The sequence below is a fragment of the Penicillium diatomitis genome (assembly GCF_028827545.1).
Source record: "Penicillium diatomitis strain IBT 30728 chromosome Unknown utg000002l_segment0_segment0, whole genome shotgun sequence".
NCBI classification, from domain to species: Eukaryota; Fungi; Ascomycota; class Eurotiomycetes; order Eurotiales; family Aspergillaceae; genus Penicillium; species Penicillium diatomitis.
In genome coordinates, this window is record NW_026623174.1 from 138441 (window position 1) to 155219 (window position 16779).

Below are 16779 nucleotides of genomic sequence, written 5' to 3' on the forward strand. Positions count from 1 at the left end.
TCGAGCTATTGATCGAATCGTAATGCCGCGACAACCGGTCATTGCCGAGGGGGCGCCGGCGTCCGGTCCGGGCAGTTGCCCAACGTGCAAAGACCCGCGATGATTCGCCAGACTGTTGATGGTGGAACTGAAAGTAGAGAGGGGAAGCTGCTTATCATCACGTGCCACTATATGGGGGCTTCGGTGGAACAAGCAGCAGCTTCGCTATTTCTTCGGCTTTTCAAATATTTTCCATCAGGTGTAACTTGAGACCTTTGTCAGACTCTGAAAGGGGTGGCTCGTACTGGTGTGTATCTCTAAGATGGCGTTGAACCAGGCTATCACGGAGAATTCCCCGCTGTTGGGCGAGACCATCGAGAGTATACCTGCATCAACTGGAGCGATTGCTCAGCCAGATGCGGAGTCTGGAGAGCCCAGGAATTCGGAGCAACAGGCAAAAAACCCCTTTCCTGATGCGAGAAAACAGCTCCGATACGTGCTTCCTGCGATTTCTCTTGGGGTATGTCAACGCTTGATCTATAATTGAATCTTCATGTATTTGCTGGCAGGCTACGAAAATGGGGGTAGTTGACCAAATCGGACTAATAAAGCTGTGAATGTAGGTCTTCTTATCAGCAGCAGATCAGACCATTATCATGGCCAGCTATGGTCAAATTGGAAGTGATCTCAAAGCGCTCAATTTGACTAGCTGGATAGCAACCTCGTATTTTTTGACTTTGACTTCGTTTCAGCCGCTTTACGGAAAATTGAGCGATATTTTTGGCCGTAAAGCCTGTCTGTTGTCTGGGTATGCCATCTTCGGAATTGGATGTCTCGGCTGTGGTCTGGCCCGCAACATCAATGAGCTTATCGCTGCTCGAGTATGTCTTCCCACACCTGCGGGAAGCATTCTGAATTCATTGCCGGATTAATACTCACATGATCAATATACAGGTCTTTCAAGGAATCGGCGGTGGCGGTATGACCACGGTCGTAAGCATCTTGATGAGTGATCTAGTTCCCTTGCGTGATCGAGGACTTTGGCAAGGAATCATTAATCTCATCTATGCCACTGGCTCGGGTGTTGGAGCGCCTCTGGGTGGCATTCTTTCAGATTATCTTGGCTGGCGTTGGTAAGGACCTCCTCGTCTCTAATTCACGCCGAGAACTTCTAATGCGATTTGAGTAGGGCTTTCCTCGCTCAATTTCCGATGTGTATTCTGGCTGGGATCATGGTCTCGCTGCTGCTCAATCTACCTGCGCAAGAAAGCTCTCACTGGAAGGATAAACTCCGCCGCGTCGATTTCCTCGGGGCCATTATCTTGGTTGGTGCTGTGTTAGGCTTTCTTTTGGGGCTTGATCGTGGCAGCAACGTTTCTTGGTCTCTACCCTTGACAATTATTTCACTGAGCGTGTCGGTGGTCCTTTTTATCGCCTTCATTCTGGTCGAAGTATATTACGCTGCAGAACCTTTTGCTCCGGGTCACATCATTTTCAGCCGCACCTTTTTCGCCCTTTACTCGTGCAACTTCTTCAGTTTCGGTGGGTGGTATGCCGCCTTGTTCTACCTTCCGCTGTACTTCCAGGCTGTGGACGGAGTCTCGGCGACAGCTGCTGGTTTGCGCCTTCTACCCTGCATTTTGTCCGGTGTTTGTGGGTCACTTCTTGCTGGGTTCATCATGAGATGGACCGGAAAGTACTTCTGGTTGACTGTTGTTGCTTACGGCCTACTCACGGCTGGTTGCTCCATGGTCTATATGTTCTCGGGTGGTATCTTGTCTACCGTCATTCCAATGATCATCGGAACAGTCCTTTCGTCATTCGGCAACGGAATTGGTGTCACGTCGACACTGGTTGGCTTGAGTGAGTCAATCCCTAAGTTCATGGTTTACTAAAAAATTGGCTAATGAACGTAACAGTATCAAACGCCACTCCGGAAGATCAGGCCGTCGTAACTGCCTGTTCATATCTTTTCCGGTCTTTGGGATCTGTCATAGGGCTCTCACTTTCATCCACTGTCGTCCAGCAGCTGCTTAGAGAGGGTCTTCGGGAGAGTCTTCGAAACAGTAAAGAGATTGATCAAATCGTGGAAGGTGTCCGCGAAAGCCTGGACTATATCAAAAAGCTTGACCCTCAAGTGGCGCACATTGTTCGTGGGTGCTATGGCTCTGCTGTCAATACGGGATTTGCCTTCATCATCGCCATTGTGTCTCTTGCCCTCTTCAGCGCCTTTTTCGTGCGGGAAGCCAAGCTCAATCGATGAGCATACGGTTGAGTCTGCTTCTGCCCTTCGTTGATTCGGGCTGTGGCTGCCTTGTATCTGGCCAATGAATGACGACGCGATACGAAAATCAATCTTGGGAAGTGTGAATCGCTCTAAGTGTGTCACGGAGACATCTGTTTGTATCTAGAATGAGAAGATAATCATAGAACGGATATGTGTGAACGAGAAAAGCCGATCAAAAGGGCGCTCTGAGCAGAGGTTTGTAATCTGCCTTCCTTCAGGTCCCGGGAAAGATGATAACATTCATGGTAGTCCGGTTTCTAGCTTTTCTTATTTGTGGTCACTACTTACATGCTACAGACAGTCACGGTCTGAGTTCCATATGCCACATGACTCTAGGGTTGCCCATGTCAGAAATTGGGCGACGCAGGGTCATACTTGACACCTGAAATTTCGGGCCTCTGCACGGCAACACTGGCGGAGCTATGGCCCCAAACTATCCGTGAAACACTTCCATTGTAGCTCCTGTCACCATCAGCGTCAGGTTTGTTTCGCTTACCTTGCTGGCTTCCTTGGAAGCCTTTCAGCAAATGGAGTGACATCAATATTTGTGTTCTGATGTGCCCGACTGATGTGAGGCTATTCGCGCAGCTACAAATAGCTTGACCTCCGCACAATGTCCGAGCCGCGCTCTGGGCCGGTGTCGTTGACACGATATCGGCCCATTCTTTACCTTTTCACCGGCGTCGCTGCCGCATATGCGGTCATCTACATTCGCAACAGCGTCACATCCTCGCGCCCTCCCCGGCCGAGTACAGTGCGCCGCCGAAATGCCATGCGCCGGACCAGAGGACGAAGCGACGAGAGACCTAGACTCGAAGATACACCGTCGTACCGCGCAATCTCTCATCTCGAGCTTTTGGAGCGCGAAAACGGCGTCTATGGAACATTTCGAATCGAGACAGAGGATGGAAGACGGGTGGAAAGCGGGCTCCTCCCTTCACTGCTATCGACTCGTGACCAGTTGATGGAAGAGGTTGGTGTTCTCCCAGCCCATGCGGAGCGCATGCGCGAGATGATGGAGGACACCTTTCTGAGGTCTTTCCTGGCGCTCGATTTCCCACCGACACATACTTTGCCCGAGGGCAGTCGTGAACGAGCGTATCTTACGGCACAGCTGGAACAGAGAGGAATCTCAGCGAGCGGGATTGAGCGGGCACTGGCGCGTTTCAACGCGGACGACAATTACGGCGAGGAGCTCCGTCGGCGCCGTCAGAACGGGGACCGTGTGACATTGTCAACTTCGACGTTTCCCCTTGCGAATGAGACAGATCAGAACCAGGAAGGCGGGGAGACGGTCGTTGATGATCAGAGTGTATTTTCCTGGAGGGGGGGCAACCACGAAGCGTCTCCTACGCGGGAGGGCCAGAATCTGTTGAATCTGCTCTATCATATCGCGGAAGACCAAGCCCGGCGAGATGGGTACATTCACCGTGGAGTGACCTGCAACAGTTGCGGGGCCATGCCTATTCAGGGAATACGCTATCGCTGTGCCAATTGCATTGACTATGATCTTTGCGAGACATGCGAAGCCATGCAAGTTCACGTCAAAACACATCTTTTCTACAAAGTCCGCATCCCGGCTCCATTCCTGGGCAATCCTCGTCAATCGCAGCCAGTCTGGTACCCCGGAAAACCGCTGAGTATGCCACGAAGTCTGCCACGGCCACTCGCCAAGCGACTGATACGAGAAACTCAATTTGAAAATACTGAGATCGATGCTCTCTGGGACCAATTCCGCTGTTTGGCAAGCCATGAATGGGCAGACGATCCAAACAAAATCTATATGGCTATTGATCGCAAAACATTTGACCGGTGCTTCGTTCCCAATACCTCTGTACGCCCACCTCCTCCGAGCCTTATCTATGATCGCATGTTTGCATTCTACGATACCAACGGGGACAACCTCATCGGATTCGAGGAATTCTTGAAGGGCCTCGCTAGTCTCAACAACAAGAGCACTGATGAACGACTGCGTCGTGTCTTCCGTGGTTATGACATTGATGGCGACGGATATGTTGAGAGGAAAGACTTTCTCAGAATGTTCCGAGCCTACTATACGCTGAGTCGGGAGTTGACCCGGGACATGGTTGCAGGGCTTGAGGATGACTTTTTAGATGGTGGTGCGCGGGATGTAATCCTTGGCAGCCAGCCTATCAGCTCTGCTTTCCCTGGCACTATTCCTGCGGGTGAAGCCTCAAGGGTTGGCGAAGGCAAGCGGGTGAACGCGGACGGAGACATGGAGATCGTTGACAACAGTGGCATCACTCGTCCGGACAGCGCTGACATTGGCGATCGATATTCGGTAATCGGTGACGCCTCTGTTCGACAGCAATTTGGTCGCACAAGACCGTTGTTCCCATCCGGTGTGCGGCTGCCAAATATCGTGGTTGAGCCCCGGCAGCACGATGACACCGAGGGTGGCGAGGTTGGAGAGAACAATGACCCAGAAGGAGAAAGACGAGAAGAGGCTCTTCAGGCCGGTGAGTTGAACGATGAAGTCGTATGGCCGCGATTGTCCTCAGTCCAGCCAGAGGACATTGTAAATATTATCGGAAGGTACGTGCCCCCGGAGATCACCAACCCAACCAGAGCACGCCTTGTGACGATCATTTTTGACAGGTTCCGAGATAGCGAAGAAAGACGTTTCGAAGAAGCGCGTCGTAACGGGATTGACGAGCGTTGGCGTCGGAGGGCGTTCTACACCGATGAAGAAGACGGTGCTACGATCCCTGACGGCTACCGCAGAGATCCCGCGTTTGATGATTACGATGATGATGCGAGCGACGGCACGTCTGTTGACGATCCGGCCGCTCATGAATCACATCCTCCGTCTCCTCGTTCAAGGTCCTCTTCCAAGGTACGATTTGAGGATGAAATACCCGACGATTACGATGTTCGATCCAATCCCTCGACATCGTCTCGTAGCATTCCTGTGGGTGAGAGATGGGGTGGCTTCGAAATCCCGGATGTTGAAAGAGATGTCGGCAAAGAGTACCTCTATCAAGTGACACAGCAAGGCTTCAATGAGCTTCTCGACATTCTTTTCAAGGAAAAAGAAGACTTGATGATGGAGGTATATCGCACGCGCGCTGACCGGAAGACCTGGGCACATGAAATCGAGCAGTATGAAAGCGTTGCTCAGAAACCCCCACCCAAAGGGGCAGAAGCTCTCTTCCCAAAGAATGAAGAACACTTGCATGAGATGACCCAAGAGCGTTCGCTAGATGATCTTCTCAGTCGTGCCGGCTACTCTGTCTCCAGCCCGACCTTGGAGCCGGCTGATGCTCAACCCGTATTGGCTCCCACATTGTCACCCCGCGCGATAACTTCAGGCAGTGGTGTACCATCAGTATCTGCGTTCAATTCTCATGTCAGTCGTGGCCCTGAGGTGTATACTCCTCTTGGACGACTTGAGGGCATTGATGGCGGCCACGATGAGGACGATTGGACAGACTCAGTGACCAGTTCCATCGGGGAAGTAGACCAAATGAGTATGTCTGATCATGTCACTTTCGAGGAGTCAACCGACATGGCGCCTGAGGACGTCTCCGAGCCATCATTCGCTTACGATCCAACTCTCCCGCAATTCCGCCCCGAGGCAGACAGCTTTGATGAACCTGCTGCAGTGATCGTCGACCGCAGTGTTGGTGGGATCGATTCCCACCGTCTCCCGAGTCAACTTGTGCTCCTACCAGAAAGCACCATCTCCCTCCCTGCCCCATCTTCTCCCCATCTATCCTCGACAGACGCCGAGGAAACCGCACCAAAGCTTTCTCCCTCGCCCATGCAGCCACTCCCTCCACCATCAGCTTCTTTCACCCCGACCCAAGAGAGCTCTGTCCCACAAAGACCGGGGCCTCGGACTCTCGCCCGATGGGCGTATTTCAATCGCCTTGAGCGCGAAGCCAAGGAGCGTGGTGGCAGTGGCGCCAAGCTCAGCTTCGAAGAATTCAGTAAACGTATGATGAACGACAAAGGTCGTCGTCTGGCGTTTGTCGCCTCGTGGATCGAGATGGCCAGTTTTTAAACCTACGTTCTGCTCGTGCGTGGCCCGTCTGACATGAGACTGAGAAGCGACTAGCATCCTCAACGCACTGATTGACCGCATTTGTCAACTATCGTGCTCTTTTTCCTCATTGCGGTGCTGTTTCGCTTCGATATGTGCCGCCTCTTTGCTGGCCAGGTTATGTACTCTGTGCAACTTCAAACAGATGCACTTCTTTAACAGCAGGCACATCAAATTATTATTTCTGTTCGGCGCGACGCCCAAGAGTGGCTTCGGCAGAAGTCCACGTCATGTTAGATCATCAAATATGAAAGCAAGACGCAAGATTTGAAGATAGCCTTTGAAAAATAACCCCCGCTGATTTTCCAAGACTGCCTGAAGGGGTTTCTCCCATCTCAAGCTCGTAGCTTTGTACTCTCCAGACGTCGACTTGAAACTCGTCACAGACCTCCTAAAGGTAAGATGTAATATTTTGGGAGTATGACGGTCATTCGAACCCACATCGGCATCACTTTTGTACTTTTGGCTTACTGGATCGTCTTGCCGCAGGTAGGTTTCTCCTTGCCTGGTGTCTCTTTCGCGAGGAAAGTAAACACCGGGGTGCGACGACCGAAGCTAGAAAAGTGAAGCTGTTCCCAGCGGTTTAAATTTTTCCTGTTGAATCTTGGTAGGAACATACAAAAGGGCCCAAGTAATGACCTTCGAAGACATCATTCAAAGATATCAGCCTCCTGATAACATCAGAGGCCAAATTCAGAAGGAGTCTTAGGATCCATTGTTTCCAGTCTGGTACCTTTTTTCGAGTAACGGACTGTGGAGCCTTATCGTCGGAGAAGATGACTATGCGAAGATATGCAGAAAATGAAGACGGAGGAAGGGTATAACAGTATTAATTTTGATGTTCCTCAAAAGCCTGTGTATCGATCAGTAGTCTCATCTCATAAGAATCAAGTGAGGTATGCAGGTATACCTTCATATTACCCGTCAAAGAGCCGGTGTTTTTGTTTCTCTGCTCGGCAGTATTCTACTCAAAGGGTGAATATTGGGCCGGCCTCGGACCGCCATCTTCGAGTTAGGTAGTCATGCCCCCCTATGTGGCGGAAGTGATGTTGGCATCTGCCGACACACATAGTCACGATCACAGTAGGTGACAACCAAAGTGAGGTATTGTCGTGTCAAAAGTAGGGCAATCTCAATTGCTTTAGCCGCTCGCGTCTGTTTCGTCAACTCTCATCCTTGAATGACAGTAATCGGCCATCTCATCAATGTCATAAGTCTCTGATCTCCTAGGCCGTCGATCAAGGTCTTAATCTTGTGAATTTCAATGTCACATCTCTCGCCATAGCACCAGATTGCGTCCATAATGGCAACTGTCAAGTGCAGGTGTGCTAAAAGAACTAAGCTCACCCCTCCCATGATGTCGAGATTCCCTTGCGAGGCTTGCGAGGCAAGAGAAACCACGAACTGTTCCGGGAGAGAATGTGGCCACCCTGCAATCGCTGCATCTTCGAGATCTGCGTGAACTTCAAGGTCGGATGATGCTTGATCGTTAAGTGGTTTCATGTGTAGGATAAAGACTATTCTCATGTACAAGTCTTCAACCACGCCTATGACTTCTTCGTACGTGTCAAGGCGGCTTTTACCTCCACTGTCACTTTGACCGGAGTGCGCACTGGCAACTGATGGAGAGCTCTCCGTCATTTGGTCAGATCCAGCAGCAACTCGGAGGCTATCGTTGAGGGCACGCAATTCAGATACTGCGTAGCTGGCACCTGCGGCAAAACTTCGAAGTCGCCTGGAATGGATATGTCGGCTAGGCATCACGCCCGAACAAAGTTTGGCTTTGCAGAGCTTCCAATCTTCATTCGAATTGGTGAAATGTAGCAAGGGCCTCAGGCGACAGGTCCTTAAGGTTGGCCAAAACTGTCCCAAAATGGATGTGACGCCGCGAACTAGCTGAAGTGATTGAATATGAAGCGAGCCGATCGTCAGAAGCGAAGTATCTGATCCAAGGACGGAGGGAAAGCTGTGATCCAGAAATGCATATGCGGATGGCTCTAGGTCCCTGATTCCAAAGGATGCAAATCCAAATGCTGCCACCAGCATGGACCCGGCCAGCAAGACTTCCGCATCAGGCTCACTAGGGTCGCAGAGGGCTTTGTGTAAGCCCGCAAGCCCTTGCTGATGGTGTTCCATAATGAACCGAAGCTCCGGTACCTTTCTTGCGGTGGAGCGGTTCGAGCACACTTGGCCATCGTGAGTAGAAGGATTTCTCATTGTCAAAATATTCAGGCCAGCCAGAGCCAAGACAAGATGCATCAAAAACTCGTTTTCTGCAGCCAGTTCTGGGATGACTTGCTGCCAGGCTGCAGTTTTATTTTGATTCAATGTCATCTTTTTTGAGGTGTGCAAAATGTAGTGTTGGAGCAGGTAAAGATCACCCATGTTGAGGCCAGATGTGGACTGACTGTCGACATTTTGAGCTTCTTTAGGAGAGATTGCGTTAAAATGCAAAGGGCGAAGCGGTATATTTGGTATCTCTGGGTGGAATTGAGGCTGATCCCCTTCAATTGAGGATGTTTCTCGAGAGAGACGCAGCTGTCGTTTCCTTTGGTCACGTGTGCCCCGTGAATCAGGGTACACGCACTCCTCATCTCGTACTGCACAGGCACTGCACGTCGGCCGTTCCTCGTCACACTGCTCACATTAGTTATACTGGTCCGTCGATTTTAATTTATCGATCGATGATCGACTCACTTTAACATGACGCTTCTTGCAGGTAAAGCAGCCATTTCTGGACTTGGTATGGCTGATCCGCTGCTTTGGCCGAAACCGGGAGCTCGCCGGGCTTCGAGGCACGGCATGAGCTTCCATCGCGCGCGTTGACAATGGTGGTAGATGCGCGCGTGAGACTTCTAGACAGGTCACATCATCTCATCTGCGTATGATCGGCGCAAATACGTAGTAGATCCGAAATTCCTGCGTCCAGGGGGTGGAAGCGAATGACAAGAAGTGGAGCGGAGATTGTCAAATTTAAGGTTAGGAAGGCGGCTCGAAATTTGGTCAACCTTTGAAAGAGGGCTGAATGTTTCCGAAGCATGTCAGTCTTGAGCGAAACAACTGTTGCGAACAATCATGAGATGCACGGAGCCAAAACAATCTGCTGGGCTTAAATCTTTGGTTTACTACGCAGTTGAGAACTCATTATAGAGAGAAAAGGACCTTTAATTGTCGTGAAAATGTTCTGAAGCTAAATATGCACGTCTATAATCAATCCAACCTGCAACGCCGTAACCCCCTGACCCATGATTTGCAACGCCGAAAACCTTCTTCAAACCCCATAAGCCGTTGATTTTTGCGTCGAGATGTCCTCCTCAGTAGTGGACATGAGTTGGAGCGAACTATCCCGAGTACCCCTTTCGCGGCCCAGGAATGAGCCCGGATAAATGATCACCAGCACACTGCCCGCCAAAGCCATCAGACAGGCATCGAATATGTACAAGAGGTATTCTCTCTTCATAATGTACCCATCATTTCCTTCGACAAACTCGACCACCCGAAAGATCGATCGCACCAGGATAAGGAAGCAAGCCGCGTAAAGAGCCCACATGATCGGTTCCCAGTTCTTGCCCAGTCCCTTCATGGCATGCGACTCATTCCGGGAGTTTCTCTTGACGCGCCAGTGAAACACAGCTGACACGATCACAAAGAATCCGAAGAAGAGTAGTTGAATGACGAGACCACCGATCACGATGTTGGCACCCATGTTCATGGCGGAAACTGATCCGGCGGCCATATATCCACCACCTATTAATAGAGCGCGTATTTGTTAGCGTACAGAGACATCAAGATAGGGCTCGGGGCCGTTCTGCATACCTCCACACTGGAGAAGGAACGAGATCACATCCCCAATCACGAATATTTTGGTCAGGAACCTAACGGGCACGAGTGAGTACTCTTGACAGTCAAGACCAACAATCACTCTGCCGAGAGACATATAGATCGAGGCGGCAAAAAGGGGCGGCGCGACCAGGATCAGCATGGTCTGGACGATGTATGGACCCAGAGCTTTGGTGTCATAGTGCGAAAAGACTCGAGCAATGTACCCGGCGCATTCGACTAATGCAAGTGAACATCTGAATTAGCTTTCAGAATGGGCAAGGCGAAAACCCGTTCGAGCCCGAGGGAACGACAGATAGGATGCTCACATAGTAGACCGATGATGAACGGAATAAAGAAATAGGTGCGATTCTGCCATAGCCGGAAGCTGTGTACCACGGTGATTCCCAAGAATATAGCAGCGAAAATGATCGCCGCCACTATTGACGGAGTGTAGCGGTAGAGCGCAAAGTCGATGCCCCCGTTACTGCTGGAGGTGGACATGGTAGCGGTCGGTCGGCTGGAGCCAGAAGTTACAAGTTGATGAGCGAGAGACGCAAAGATGCCACAAGACGTTGGAGAATGGTCGTTCTGATGAACAGCGTTGGTACAGACTAAATATAAGTCGATCCTCCTCGAAATACTAAAATAAGGTGTCTTTGACTCGGCTTCGGTTCGATTTTTCTATTTCTTTTTTTTTTTTTTTTCACATTCGGTGCCGAAACATGGATCTAGAATATCGGCGAGAATCTATGCGAGAAGCCGGACACGAGAATGCGAGAACACGGGCGATCAAAATACGAGATTGCGAGGATACGAGCGGGGCGAGTCTTAAGTGACGATGAGATGCAAACTTTGTTGAAACCCTAGCGCCACATCCGTGATTTCCTTGCAACTCGCTTTTACTTCGTCGAAGTATTTCACCCTTCTCCTTCTGTGCTGTACACGGTACATTGAACACTACTCTGCTTGTCAAACTACTACTCGTTCTCTTCGAAAGCGAGTAGTCTCGCTCCTGGACGCACTTGATCTACCCGGAGGGCAAACAGGATGAAATCCCACATGCCTTGTGGAGCATCCCGCGGGCCGTGATCCGTAGATGCAAGTTCTGTGTCGATGGTGGTGTTCATCCTTTGAAAGGCTCGGAAGCGGGCCCCTTGTCACTATCGAGCGCTTCTATGTGGTCATTAAGATTTTTTTAAGTGTGGCGAATCTAGCGATACTCCAAGTGATTCGGGTGCTTGCGGCAAACAAGATGAAGAAGTGGAACTCTGCTACTCCCCGTGATCCGGGCGGATCCTGGAGCACGCTTCGGACGGCGATCGACCAAATATTATTCAACGAGAAATGAAGGAGCCTTGCACGTGTGGATATTCGAGCCCTATCGCTAGTGGGCTTGGGCATGGATCGACACCGCGGTCAAACCTGCTACTAGCCTGGATGTGGCCCATGGTTCCTGCACTAATTACTGAGCATAGCCGCTTTGAGAAGAAGTGTCGGTATCAAGTACGTGTCGGATGGTCCGTAGTATAGGACTAGAAGAGAGTTTGACGAGAATCGTTCAACCCTGTCAAACCTCGAATAACGCCGAGGTTTACCCTCAAGTGCGCAACTCGATCGGATGAATATAGAAACACTTCATGGATCGTAAACGTCACAGAGCCCAGGGGATCCCATCTGGAATTAGTCGGATACGCAGGAGTTTCGGGTCCGTTGCCACCGTAGAGTGGTTGAGTCTCGTTTCAAACCTTTCTCCACGTACCGTGATCCATCGGTATCATCTTGAATGGATTGAGCTTGGAATAAAAGCAGGTGAAATTCAAATTCGAGGGAAAAGCAGCCGGTTAGCAGACACGGCTGCGGAGATTCCGTTCAAGAGAACAGTCAGCAAAACCCTGGATATTCCCGTGGTTTTTGGGAATATCGCTCCCAGAACGTAGGTGAGGTTTATTCCTGCGCGGATCCGCATGTTCAAGACCGGAAGACGACCTGGACCAGAGATAGTCATCCTTGGCCCTATTGACATCAGTGGATCTTCGTAGGCGTCAGATACGTATCGCTTCAGCACCAAAAACATTTATCGGAAACAGTCAGGGTTCTCTGCGGGAACTCTGTGGCTGAATGGGCTAATTCTGGGACACGTCCTGAATGATGCTCTACGGAAAGGTCTCAAAGCCTTGGCTTTGAGAACCATCCAGACGGCGTGATATCTACTGAAGGATATCCGTCAGCAGGCCAATTTACAGTGCCCGTTGATCCAAAGCCGAGGCCGGAACGCGAAGATGGGAGCTGGATGGGTAAAGGACTGCAATATGAGCTCACCCAATGATAAACAAGGTCAATTCGTGGTTTTCCCGGCTAGCAAAGACTCTGCGTTGAAGCCCAAAATCGCCACTGGGCAGGAACAGAGTCAAGACCCGACTTGTAGTGCCGGAGGTTTACTACAACGCTAAGGGTGATGCAAAAAGAAGACGAACAATGCAGTTTCTCGACGCTCCATTCCTCACAATGCGCGTGGGAAAGAGCCGCGCTAGCGAGTTAGCTGCATAGATCCTTGGGGTCACACGTGGTTGCAATGCTTCGATCCCATACTGACACGACATGTAAAGATCCGCGGTGAATAAATGCCGACTCCCCACATGAATCTGCTCAATCTGATCAAGTGCATATGCAGTGCACCAAGAGGATTGACTTCCGGCACTTGGGTCAACCCCTTCTGGGTTTGCATTCCCGTATTGACACTACGTCGCAGATCTCTGCCGGGACCAAGGAATCTTCCAGCCGGACCCGAACTCGTGAAGAACGACACTAACGTCACGAAATGTGTAGGCATGTCCCTCGGCCACAAGATTCGGTATAAAAGATGTCTCATCCGCTCGGTCTGGTCGCACAATTCATTATTCAGTTTACCTTGACCCGCCAGCTTCATCTCCCGTCTTGAGATGCGTTCATTTGGACTAGGCCTAGGGCTTCTTGCCATTGGCCCAGCTGTGGCTGCGTCTTTATCTCCAAAATGTCAGTCGCTCAAGGCGGCCACTGGTTCCGAATCAATATTAGAATCCGCAAATGCTTCGTTTCCAGAATATCAGCCTCTTATGATGACTTCTGACGCGAAGTTCAAGCCGAAACCTATCAAGCCAAACAAGTCCTTCAAGCTGTCATCAAATGGTAAAACCCCTGGTGTTATGGTGCTCGATTATGGCAAGGATGTCGAAGGATATGCAACCTTCCATGTGACGAAAATTTCAGGCGATACTTCGGTCTTTGAAATGAGTTACAGTGAGAGTCGGGCCCTACTCGACAAGTACATGGTCAGTTTCACTCCTATGCCAAGGACAAATGGCAACGGCTAGTGGTGGTTGAACATTGAGGAAATCCTAACTGATTTTCTTCTTGTCAGGCTGATGGCCCTCTTCCCTTGTCTGCCGCGATGGACACATATCGCATCAACCGTTTCAATGTGACCCAATCGAAGACTTACAGGAGCCGTCTAATCCAGGGCGGTTTGCGTTATCAGAAGTTGAACCTATCCAGTGCAGGAGAATTGGAGCTATCTTTCGTTGGGTTCTTGCCATCTATTGATCCGATCTCGACATTCGATCTTCCTGGATCCTTCGAGTGCTCTGACACAGTACTCAACCGAGTCTGGGCTGCCGGTGCTCGCACGGTTCAGCTCACGGAAATTGTCGCCAAAAGCTTGCCGGATTTCTGGGTTATCACCGACGAAGGTGCGTTGGTCGACAGCCTCGCCCCGCAGCCGTTCGCGCAAGATTATGCCTCGGCTATGACGGTCTATGATGTGGACTTCGCGGTCAAGCCCATTTCCAAGGGATTCGGTTTCACCGTTCTCAGCGACACACTCGGTACTGGAATCTATCTCTTTGTGGACGTAGCTAATGGGACCATCTCTGCCCATGCCGGCTCCACCGAGTTAAACTCACCTGCATTGGCGTCTGCCGCTCTTCCCAAATCAGTCACTCTGAACAAATGGCATGACGTGCACTGTGTGGTGAATCTCACTCAGATTTCAGTTGAGATTGACTCCCTCCCTGTGCTGAAATTCTCCCAGACCTCATCCTTCTACGGGTCCTTCGGACTAGGCGCATCGTACACACATGCGGCAATTTTCACAAACGTCTCCTTGACAGCCTTTGGCCAGCAGATGTATCATTCCTCGTTGACTGATAAGTCTGCCCTGGAGGATTTCCAACTGGGCACCAACCCATTGTCAGTCAGCGTTGATGGCTCCCGCCGCGATCGCATTGCCTATGCAGGCGATCTTGACATTGCCGCTGGCGCGACCTTTGCCAGTACTCATGGCCTCGATCATATCAACGGCTCGATTGCGCTTCTAGGCTCGTTCCAAGAACTCCCAGGCTTCTTTGTTCCCACTGCCAAAGTCCAGCAGCCACCCAGGACCTCAGATATCCAGGCCAATGTTACCGGTCTGCTGGGCTATTCATTCAGCCTCGCCAGCGCCATGGCTCAAAATTACTCTCACACGGGCGATAATTCTTTTTTGAAGCACTGGGCGCCCCGCGTCGCTCGTCTATTTGACTGGGCCAACTCACAGGTTCTGCCCAATGGTCTCTTCAATGTCTCCAACGCGATGTTTGGTGGTGACTGGAACTACTATGATCCTACCCTGGATGGCGTCGTGGCCAAATTCAATCTCATCTATGCATATTCTTTGGCTCAGTGGCTCCCCTTCATGGCCGATGGCGGCTTGAATGCCACTTTGTACATGTCTCGCCTCAACTCCTTGCAAAGCGCAATCAATACCCATCTTTGGAGCGAATCTCTTCAGGCATTCTACCTTGCTGACTCCCACAAGGACTTCTTCTCACAGGAGGCCAACGCTCTGGCCATTCTTAGCGGAACCGCCAATACGGCACGCAGCAATACGATTCTTTCCACCATGGGTCGTGACCTGTTCGTCCCTGCTGGCGCTCTCGCCTTCTCCAATGCAAGTGCTAGCAGCGGTTGGGCTCAGAAGATCAGTCCTTACGCGTCTGGGTATCATTTGAAGGCTGCCTTCCACGCCAATGATACTTCAACAGCCAAATATCTTCTCAACACTCTCTGGGAGATGATGAGTGATCCCAAGCATACCAACTACACGGGCTGCGTATGGGAAACCCTCAATGCGGACGGTTCCCCCGGTCTTGGCGATTCCACTTCCTTCTGCCATGCTTGGGGTGCGGGACCAACCGCAGATCTGTCAGAATATGTGCTCGGCGTGCAAACGGTCACTCCTGGATTCAAAACCTGGAAAGTCGCTCCACAGAGCCTGGATCTCCACTGGGCCCGAGGTGCGTATCCGACGCCCCTTGGCCCTATTCACGTGGATTGGCGCTTCGACCCCCAGGGACTCTTGTCGATGAAAGTCACTGCGCCGGCAGGCACTCAGGGTGCCGTATACCTGCCCAGCAAAATGACCAAACCTCTGAAAACATGCCATGTGGCCGATGGCGACATGGTGAGCAAGACTTGCGCAGACTCGTTTGCTGTGCGTGGGGGCCAGACATTCACCTTCAAGCAATTGAGTTGATTTATTCGAGAAGGCAAATCTGATGATCTACAGCTACAGAGGTAGGTGCAGCTGTAGATGATGTGAGAGGGATGAGGGTGGGATTGACTAGCGAGGAGAGATTCTATCTAGGCTGTGGACTGCGGTGAGACGGCAGTATCACATGCCATGCGAACAAAATCAAGTAGATTGAACATGCTAGTATGCCAATCGCATCATCTTTCACCGTGCAAGGCATTTACCGGCATTTCCGACCTTCAGTCTGAGGCTGTGGTGCGCGGGGACTAGTCCTCGCCTTGAGATGGCGATCTAGCTCTGCTTGCTTCGGCTTCCAACCTAACGAGGACGTGATCCAGCTGGGGTCCTCATTCGGGCATTCCTGTACCGAGAGGTCAAACGTTCGTGATTTGACTCGGAGTTACAACTTTACCGCCCTTCTTGCGGTCATTTCGATTTTCTCTCCGGGAGCAACTCTTCCATTGTACCATGCCTTAGTCACCTGGTGCCCTAAAGCCGGCCCTTCACGCTGTATAGGGAAAAGTATTTGTAGATACCATCTACTGAAGGAAGAGAGGAAGGTGAAACACGACTTTGATTGGTGAGAGGAATGGAGGGAGGAGAGGATCTAACTAAGGGTGGGTTTGTGGGTCCCTCGGTGGTGAGTCGGCAGAATCATCCAAACAAGAATGAAAGATCGAGCAGAGTCCTCTTGAAAATTTGACAGCAATGATCCTGACGATGGTGACTATGCGGATAGGAACGATTTCTATAATAGTGATATCGTCGCGTTGCCGCGTCCAACGAAAAAGCCGAGACGAACTGCTGCAACGAGGATCTAACCCGCTCAGACTCGACAGAAAAGCCCCTATCCTATGTTTTCCTCGCCAGCCAGAAGGGGAAATTGCAAATTCATGTCTCAGCACAAGTTTGGAGGACATAAAAACCTTTCTCATCAGACAGTTTCTCACGCGGCAAACATTCCTGTCAAGAGGCATCTACTGATGTACCTTTGAGGAGGATTGGCAACCTTCTTGTCCGCATGGGCCAACAAAGGCTCCCGCGTACGAGGAAAACTAAGAGACAAGACAGGGCACACCA

General features: G+C 50.9%; 5 protein-coding genes across 5 annotated transcripts; 3 read left to right on the forward strand and 2 right to left on the reverse strand.

The window, feature by feature from the left end:
• Positions 1 to 301: 301 nt before the first annotated feature.
• On the forward strand, positions 302 to 2242 carry N7539_001297 (putative MFS multidrug transporter; the record flags this gene model as incomplete). Its single annotated transcript, XM_056930900.1, has 5 exons — positions 302 to 499; positions 603 to 860; positions 934 to 1112; positions 1169 to 1842; positions 1899 to 2242. The coding sequence occupies 5 exons, from the start codon at positions 302 to 304 to the stop codon at positions 2240 to 2242; spliced, it is 1653 nt and encodes a 550-aa protein (XP_056792931.1).
• Positions 2243 to 2879: 637 nt separating this feature from the next.
• Positions 2880 to 6293, forward strand: N7539_001298 (EF hand domain protein; the record flags this gene model as incomplete). The annotated part of the gene is made up of 1 exon (XM_056930901.1): positions 2880 to 6293. One exon carries the CDS (start codon positions 2880 to 2882, stop codon positions 6291 to 6293), a length of 3414 nt encoding a protein of 1137 aa, XP_056792932.1.
• Positions 6294 to 7502: 1209 nt separating this feature from the next.
• Positions 7503 to 9146, reverse strand: N7539_001299 (Zn(II)2Cys6 transcription factor domain-containing protein; the record flags this gene model as incomplete). The annotated part of the gene is made up of 2 exons (XM_056930902.1): positions 7503 to 8969; positions 9030 to 9146. The coding sequence occupies 2 exons, from the start codon at positions 9144 to 9146 to the stop codon at positions 7503 to 7505; spliced, it is 1584 nt and encodes a 527-aa protein (XP_056792933.1).
• Positions 9147 to 9603: 457 nt separating this feature from the next.
• Positions 9604 to 10655, reverse strand: N7539_001300 (RTA1 domain-containing protein; the record flags this gene model as incomplete). Its single annotated transcript, XM_056930903.1, has 3 exons — positions 9604 to 10079; positions 10149 to 10391; positions 10481 to 10655. 3 exons carry the CDS (start codon positions 10653 to 10655, stop codon positions 9604 to 9606), a joined length of 894 nt encoding a protein of 297 aa, XP_056792934.1.
• Positions 10656 to 13093: 2438 nt separating this feature from the next.
• On the forward strand, positions 13094 to 15969 carry N7539_001301 (putative alpha-L-rhamnosidase C; the record flags this gene model as incomplete). The annotated part of the gene is made up of 3 exons (XM_056930904.1): positions 13094 to 13462; positions 13552 to 15660; positions 15916 to 15969. 3 exons carry the CDS (start codon positions 13094 to 13096, stop codon positions 15967 to 15969), a joined length of 2532 nt encoding a protein of 843 aa, XP_056792935.1.
• Positions 15970 to 16779: the final 810 nt, after the last annotated feature.